The following is an 8,735-nucleotide window of genomic DNA, read 5'->3' on the forward strand; positions in this document are numbered from 1 at the left end:
GTTCTTGGCACATTTTTCAACAGAAGTGTTTTGCCATTGCCTTCTTCTGGGCAGTGTCTTTGCAAGACGGGTGACCCCAGCCATTATCAATACTCTTCAGAGATTGTCTGCCTGGTGTCATGGGTCACATAACCATGACACCGGCTGCTCATAGGACCATCCACTACCTGCTCCCATGGCTTCATGTGACCCTGATCCGGGCCGGGGTGGGGGGGGGGGTGTTGCTAAGCAGGTGCTACACCTTGTCCAAGCATGACCTGTATACCCTCAATCTATTACGTTCTAGGGAATGAAGTCCAAGCCTATACAACCTTTCCTTACAGCTCAGGTCCTCAAAATCAAGGAGAGATCATTTGCAATAGCGAGCTCCCACAAACAACAGCTTGTTGACAAAGATGTTGCCAGGACTGAGTTCTAGAGAGAGTTTGGACTTGGAGCACAGGAGACTGAGAGGTGACCTTATGGAGGTGTATAATATCATTCGGGACATAGGTAGGGTGAATGCACACTTTCTTACCCCCAAATTTGGGAATCAAGAACTAGAGGGCATTGGTTTAAGGTGAGATTTAATAGGAAGTTAAGTGGCATTTTTTCTTACTCAAAGGATGGTATTTTTGTGGAATGAGCCGCCAGATGAAGTGGTTGGGACAGTTACACTGACAACTTTTAATAGGTGCTTGGACAGTGAAGGTTATGGACCAAATGTTGGCAAATGGGACTGGCTTAGATGGGGCATCTTGGACAGCATGAACCAGTTGGGCCAAAGGACCTATTTCCATGTTTTATGACTATGACCAGGACTTTCTTTAGTGATGTCTGAAGTTTTCTCTGGAGTGGTGGAAGCTGAGGGGAGATCTGATAGGGGTTTATAAGATTATGAGAGGCATAACTAGAGTGGACAAAGAGTATCTGTTTCCCAGGGTTGAAATATCTAATACCAGAGGGCATGCATTGAAAGTAATAGGGGATAAGTTCAAAGGGGATGTGAGGGGTAAGTTTTTTTGTTCTGAAAGTGGTGGGTGCCTGGAATGTGTTGCCTGGTATGGTGGGAGAGGCAAATACATCAGAGGCTCTGAAGAGAATTTTGGACAGGCACATGGATGTGAGGAAGAAGGAGAGAGATAGACATGGTTTAGGTAGGAGGGATTAGTGTTTGGGTCTTGTGATTTGCTTTTTAGCTGGTTCGGCACAACATTGTGGGCCGAATGGCCTGTTCCTGTGCTGTACTCTTCTGTTCCTTGAAAAAATGTTGAGGTTGGGATGGTCTGTCACACACAGTTGGAGAGAGTGTTAGTTGAAAGGCGACTTTCAATGTGGATTTTATGGCTGAGAGGATGCTTGGAAGTGCAAAGAAGTGTAACGTAAATGTGTGAAGTTTAAATGTACCACTTACCCTTCGAACCAGTAATAAATTGTAGCACATTTTCTACCTGCCTGCAGGATGGCGATGTTGTTGCCCCTGAGCTAACGCCACTGAAGCCTGACTGGAACAACAGTGACAGCGACAGCGAAGACTGTAACTTCAGGGATGTGCTCCCACCTTATCACCATGCAAACAGCCACAGATCCAAGGCAAAGCTTTTCTATTAGGAAGAAAAAGATTTATTTTGTGATTTATTTTTCCTCGAGTCTAATATCTTCATTCCTGTGTGAGCACAATAATCTCCACATACTACTTTACCCCAAGTGTTATCCAAATTATAGACCATTCTTTAGATAGAGAAATGTGATCTTCTTGTAAAGAAGTACTCACCTAAAAACTTCAAAGTCAGAATCGGATGGTTTTACAAAATCAGTTGTTTCATAAATGACCGTTCCAGTTCTAGTTGACATCTAAACTTAGGCTGTGAACCACATTGCCTGTTACATTTAAAGCAGCGTCTATACTTGTGTTGAAGGGAGTGGATTGTGATTATTTAAGAAGGTGAAACTCTTGATTGCAGTCTCTTTGGATTCTTCCTCACCAAGTGACAACTGGAGCTGTGAAAGTCTGCCATTGGGATAATGCATATTGACTGCTTCTACAAAGGGTGGTATGGATCACTGATTGCTGCTTGCAGGAAAAAAACCTTTAAAAGCTGCCAAAAAAAAATCAAGTCCCTATTCTGTTATTCAAGGTGTTTGTCATTGTGCTAATCGGAGCTAATCACAAAAATGTCCTGGATCTACCTAATTATTGCTTGGTTGGGGGAGAATCTTGCTCTGGATTTTTTGTTTGCTCAATATGTTGTATCTCTTTCGGCTTAAAAATGTATCAGTGCAAAAGTAGCATTCTACTTAACCCAACTGAGATGTTGGGGACAATCAGATGGTCTTTGTCTTGTGCTGCAGGATCGACTAGAAATATTGCCACCCCAACACAGCAATACCCTGGGAGTTCAGCGGCAGTTGTATAGACTGGTGATAATGGATATGGTCATAACATTGTAAGGTAAACCCAGCCTGCAAGATACCTCCATTTTGTGGCATCCGTTGCAACTGCTCCTAGGTAGAGTGCTGTCTGTCCATTTAACTATCGTGCTTTTACTGGGAATTATAAACTCTAGATACTCTTAAAATTTCTAAGAACTACTTTTGCAGTATTAATGCCAGTGCACAAGGCTATCCAGTGCAGATTATTTACCCTTAAACATAGGGATAAAGATTACGAATTTTTTAAATCATTGTTTTTGTAAGACTAAAAACAGCCTGAAATCCTGTCCAATTACATCATCCATCTCATTTCTTTTGTTGTTTAGTTCAGCCATTCCGGGTGACTGTTGAAACAGGGTCAGTATTTCCTTACTTCATTGGGGAACATCTTTGTTTTCTCATCAACAACAAAAGTATTTTATTCAGTGAGTTTTATTGGAGAATTTATCTCTTCCATGACCTCAGAGAAGGTGGTTAAATGCTGAAGTATATCTGCTGGCCACACAGGTTCTTGCACTGTGAACTCTCGGCAGAATCTTTACTGTGGCCAACATTTTGACCAGAGATTGTAAAAGCTAAGATTTAAAAAAGCCATTCTGCATTTCTGTACAATGTATAATTGCACGTACCGAAGAGAAACGCTTTGCAACATGATGAGTGGGGGAAGATACAGTGGCTTTTATTTCTTATTTTTAGAGATAGAGCACTTTCGGCTCAGTGAGCCCACACACACGTGAACAATTAACTTCCTAACCCATACATCTTTGGAGGAAACATACTGTCTTTGGAGGAAACATACTGCCATGATGCAAACTTGAAATCTCCTTACAGGCAACAAAGAGAATTGAACCTGGGTCACTGTAAGTGTCATGCGAACTACTATGCCACTGTAACACCCTGATATGAAAGGCATTTGACATAAAAAAAAACTAATTGCATGCAGCTCACAGTCTTGGCTACAATTCTTAAAGTGCTGTCCATTTTGCTGTTTCCTCTGTGAGGGGATCCAGGAGCGTCTCTATTAACTGTTAGAAGAGAGACAGAGAGAGTCATTTATCATTGATTGTTTGTTTGGAAAAGAGAGAGAGACGAAGATTGACGGTTGGACTGTCACGGGAGGTAACTTTGGAGTTTTACTTTGGAGATAAAAACTGAGCAGCTGGAAGGTTGTTATAGTGAACAACAGGACATTATTGATGTTACTTCCAAGGACGAGTTGCCTGCTCGCATTCCTTTACAGACAAAGGAAGGAGGGACTCTTTGAATGACAGGTGATGCTCAACACAGGGAAATAAATAGGAAGTCAGATGATACAGACCTCAGACACATGATCTGGACACTGAATGAGCATTGTTGTGCCCGCAGAGAAAGTGGGTTTTGGAGGATCGATCAGGCGGATTGATCCAAGTGCTCTGCCAGTGAAAATGCAAAGGCAAGACCGGTGGGGAGTTGTCCATGTGTCCGACCCTGCCCTGGGTAGACAGCTCAACCACACCGAAGTACGGTCCCTTTTGTTGTTAAGTCACAGTCAGTGACTTTTGAAGGATTTCGGAGGACGACGAGAAAATCGACGGCATTGGCTCACCTGAAGAGACTCATCTGTCTGTCTGTGTCTCTCTCTCTCTCTCTCTCTCTCTCTCTCTCTCTCTCTATCGCTATTCAACTACATACCACGAACTGAACTTTACTCAACATCATAAGACTGTATCTTTTTACCCCTAGACTTCAAGAAGCTTGGTTTTCATACATATTTTTCCACACTTACTGATTTACTTACTTATATAATTCTTGCTAACCTGTTTGATTTATCTTCACGTAGTTTACTGTATTGCGTAATTATTCATATTATTCGTTATTAGCAATACTAGACTCCAAAGTGGTTTCTATTTCTGCTGGTTTCCTTATTCCCGTCACGGGGTACGTGACACCTCAGCTTTCAAAATGCATCATTTTCAAACATAATTAAACCTTTCTGCACTGGTGTTTCAGGTAGACCATGTAATGCCCTAGCAGTGCTCTTGAACAAACTTCCATTCTTTCAGCGCAGGTTGTATCAGCAACCTCCCCTGATCTCAGGTGCTGTTTGTGCATTCTCCCTTTGACTGTAGGCTTCCTGGGTGCTCCTGTTTCCCTTCACATGCCAAAGACTTGTTGATCGGAAGTTTCATAAGAGAAACTAAGAAAAGATATGCTGGTATTGCAGAGGGTCCAGAGGAGTCCACGAGAATGATTCTTGGAATGAAAGGGTTAACCTGTAAGGAGCGTTTGATGGCTCTGCGCCTGTACTTGGTGGAGCTTTAAACGATTGGGGGTGTAGTGGACAATGAGGAAGGCTATCATTTCTTGCAGGGGGATCTGGATCAGCTGGAAAAATGGCTGATGGAATTTAATGCAGACGAGTGTGAGCTTTAGTATGACCAACCAGTGTAGGTCTTACTTGGTGAATGGTAGGGCTCTGAGGAGTGTGTTAGAACAAAGGGATCTGGGCATACAGGTCATAATTCATTGAAAGTGGTGTCACATGTGGATAGGGTCGCAAAGAAAGCTTTTGGCACATTGGCCTTCATTAGTCAAATAGTTGAGTTCAGGAGATGGGATGTTATGCTGAAGTTGTATAAGACGTTGATGAGACCTAATTTGGACTATTGGGTCCAGTTTTGATCACCTACCTACAGGAAAGATGAAGACAAGATTGAAAGAGTACAGAGAAAATTTACAAGTATGTTGTGGGGTCTGGACGACCTGGGTTATAAGGAAAGATTGATTAAGTTAGTACTTTATAACTTAGAACGTAGACGATTGAGAGGAGATTTGATAGAGGTATTCAAAATTATGAAGGGTATAGATAGGGTAAATGCAAGCAGGCTTTTTCCATTAACATTGGGTGAAACTACAACCAGAGGAATAGTTTAAGGGTAAAAGGTAAAAAGTTTAAGGGGAATATCAGGGGAGATTTCTTCACTCAAAGGGTTGTGATGGTGTGGAACGAGCTGCCAACACAAGTGGTGCATGCAAGCTCAATTTCAATATTTAAGCGAAGTTTGGATCGGTACATGGATGATGGGATATGGAGGGCTATGGTCCTGGTGCAGGTCAATGGGAATAGACAGTTAAAATGGTTCAGTACGGACTAGATGGGCTGAAGGACCTGTTTCTGTATTGTACTTTGCTATGAATCTATGTCTCTAAAAGATGTGCTGACATTGGAGAGGGTTCAGAGGAGTTCACAAGAATGATTCTGGGGATTGAAGGGTTAACATATGAGGAGTGTTTGATGGCTCTGGACCTGTACTCACGAGAGTGTAAAAGAATGAGGGGAGATCTCATTGAAACCTATTTAAAGGCCTGGATAGAGTGGATGCTTCCTACAGTGGGTGAACCTAAGGACCAGAGGGCATTGCCTCAGAATAGAGGAATGGTCATTTGCTACAGAAATGAGGAGGAACTTCTTTAGCTAGACGGTTGTGAATCTGGAATTCATTGCCACAGGGGGCTATGGAGACCAAGTTATTGATTGTATTTAAAGTGGAGGTTGATATGTTCCTGATTAGTCAGGGAGAAGCCAGGAGAATGGGTTTGAGAGGGATAATAAATCAACCATAATGCAATGGCAGAGCAGACTCAATGGGCTGAATGGCCTAATTCCGCTCCCTTCATCTTATGGCCTTATGATGATTGTCCTTGGTATTGGATTGTGGAGTTGGGTGATGTTACTAGGCATGTCTTTGCTTCCTTTCACAGCCCAGACACTTGTTGGCCAGTAGATTCATAAGGTCAATTGTCCTTGGCATTGAGTAGTAGAATTAGGGGATGTTACTTGGCGTGTGTGTGTGTGGCTCCTTCCACATCCCAAAGTCATGTTGGTTGGTAGTTTCTTTAGAGTTGGGGAATGTTACTAGGTATGTGTAAGCAAACAGACTATGGGGAAGTAAGTGAGAAATGGCGATGGGACTGCCTGGGAAGCCAGTATAGATTTGATGGCAGAATGGCTTCTTTCTGTGACAAAGGGAGATTTAGAAGCATTATGGACCTGCTATGCTGTTGATGCATGTGAGCATCCTAAAATGCAAGATGCATTTCAACAAATACGTACATGGCCATTTGATTTTGTGTGTGTTCTTATTAACCTGGATTAAGTGGTTTGGATTTTTTTATATTACCATCGTGAAACCATTGTGCTACTGTAAATGTTTAATAGTTTTCCTGGCAACTACTCAAAATAGATCAGGTCATTCCCTGTAAGGGGTTTGGTATTGTGGTCACTTGTGCCTATAAGGAATAGCATTTTAATCCTTGCAAATGTTTTGGTTATTCATTTATTCATTGAGATACAGCAGGGAATAGACCCTTCCAGACCTCTGAGACACGCTGCCTAGCCTAATCACTCACAGGACAATTTACAATGTCCAATTAACCTTCCAATCTTTGGACTGTGGGAGGAAACCGGAGCATCTGGAGGAAATGTAGTGGTCATGAAGAGATCGTACAAACTCCTAATCACGGGACAATTTACAATGACCAAGGACCCAGAGGAAACCCACGTAGTCACTGGGAGAACATACAAACTCATTAAAGGCAGCGGCAGGAATTGAACCCGGGTCGCTGAAACTGTAAAGGGTTGTGCTAACCACCGCACTACCGTGCCGCAGTTGCATCTTTGATCAGTCAGGAAGAGTAAAACCACGTGGTACTTCTAAGCTATTGGAGTGGACACTTAATTGTAATTCTCAATGGGCGACACAGTAGTGAAGCAGATAGCGTAATGTGGTTGCAGTTATCCAGGTTCAGTTCCTTCAACTGTCTGTAAGGGGCTTGTATATTCTCGCCATGACCGTGTGGGTTTACTCCAGGTGCTCTGGTTTCCTCCTACATTCCAACGTGCGGCCTAATAGAATTAGGCTGCACTAGTTCATTGGGCCAGATGGTCCTGTTACGTGCTATATCTCTAAATAAAAATTAAAAATAAATACATGGATGACAAACTGCCATCCAAAATGAAATGCAATACTGCATGTTAAAAATGACACTACTGTACTTCAGGTGCCTTTCGCAAACGTCTGTCATTTTCAGGTGAATATACTTTGAGCACAACACTTTACGGTATCAGTGGCTCGGGTTCAACTCCTGCCGCTGCCTGTGAAGGGTTTGTACGTTCTCCCGGTGACTGTGTGGGTTTCCCCCGGGTCCTTGGTCATCGTAAATTGTCCCGTGATTAGGCTAGGATTAAATCGGGGGTTAGTCATAGTCATAGTCATACTTCATTGATCCCGAGGGAAATTTGTTTTTCGTTACAGTTGCACCAACCAAGAATAGAGTATAATTGCTCTATTGCTGGGCAGTGTGGTTTGAAAGACCGATTCCCCACTGTAGCTCAGTAAGTAAATATAAAATCATCCGTGATAGCACACAGAAAATGTTGGAGCAATGCTGAGTTCCTCCAGCAACTGGATTTCCAGTGTTTGAAAAAGTCTGTGGTGTTGAGGGAGGAAAAGTGAGACCAGGTTTACAGGATTACCTTAGTGAATGTTTGCCTTTAGGATTTGGGATAATGTGTTTAATCAGATGTAGTTGAAGGACAGTTGGTTTCAACACCAGCTGCCTATGCAAGTGGTCATAGCGGTGATGATGCAGGATTTGTCGCTGAATCACCTGAAACCTTGCTGAGAGTGTCAAGTGCGTTTTCGCAGCGACGGGACACTGCACAGTTAATATTCTTGTTGCCACAACCAGGTGTAATGTAGTTTTAGTTAAACATATGATCCATCAGGTACTGCTCAGCATAGAATACTTTAAAAAGACGAGTGTTGGAATGACCTAGATTTTGAGCTATCTTGGAAAGATAAAATTCCACCACAGCAGAGCTAAGCAATGTCAATAATTCAGACTTAATCTGTTTACTTTAGGTAACTGTTTCAATATTAGTAACTCAGATTGAGAATTAAAGCTGAATGTAAATACAGTGGAGGAATATTTTAAGGTGCAACCCAAAGACTTTAAAGCATTTTTCTTAAATTGCAATATGTACCGGTCTCGCTTCTTTATATTATTTACGTTCAAACTTTCTAAATGCTGTAATTCCCAGGCCCCACTTCTAGGAAGCTTCAGCCTTTTCTGGAATAGCCGTAACATTTCGGGTGTCGGATGTCTCCACTTTACTGCAGAAGATCTTGGGAGTAGGAGGTTGCATTGTGCCGAATTTGCAGTACTGCATCAGGCCACTCAAAGAAATATAATATCACCATAAACAAACCTGAGACACGAGGAATTCTGCAGATGCTGGAAATTCAAGCAACACACATCAAAGTTGCTGGTGAATGCAGCAG

General features: G+C 42.4%; 1 protein-coding gene across 1 annotated transcript in view; it reads left to right on the forward strand.

Annotated features, from left to right (window-relative positions):
- LOC140187929 (deoxynucleoside triphosphate triphosphohydrolase SAMHD1-like) overlaps window positions 1-8,735 on the forward strand; it is a 64,109-nt gene extending 55,374 nt beyond the window's left edge. The window contains exon 16 of the mRNA XM_072243802.1: window positions 1,441-8,735. Coding sequence (XP_072099903.1) covers window positions 1,441-1,590 — 150 coding nt within the window. The 3' untranslated portion in view covers window positions 1,591-8,735. The remainder of the gene's footprint in view (window positions 1-1,440) is intronic.

The sequence above is a fragment of the Mobula birostris genome, chromosome 2, assembly GCF_030028105.1.
Source record: "Mobula birostris isolate sMobBir1 chromosome 2, sMobBir1.hap1, whole genome shotgun sequence".
Taxonomy (NCBI): Eukaryota; Metazoa; Chordata; class Chondrichthyes; order Myliobatiformes; family Myliobatidae; genus Mobula; species Mobula birostris.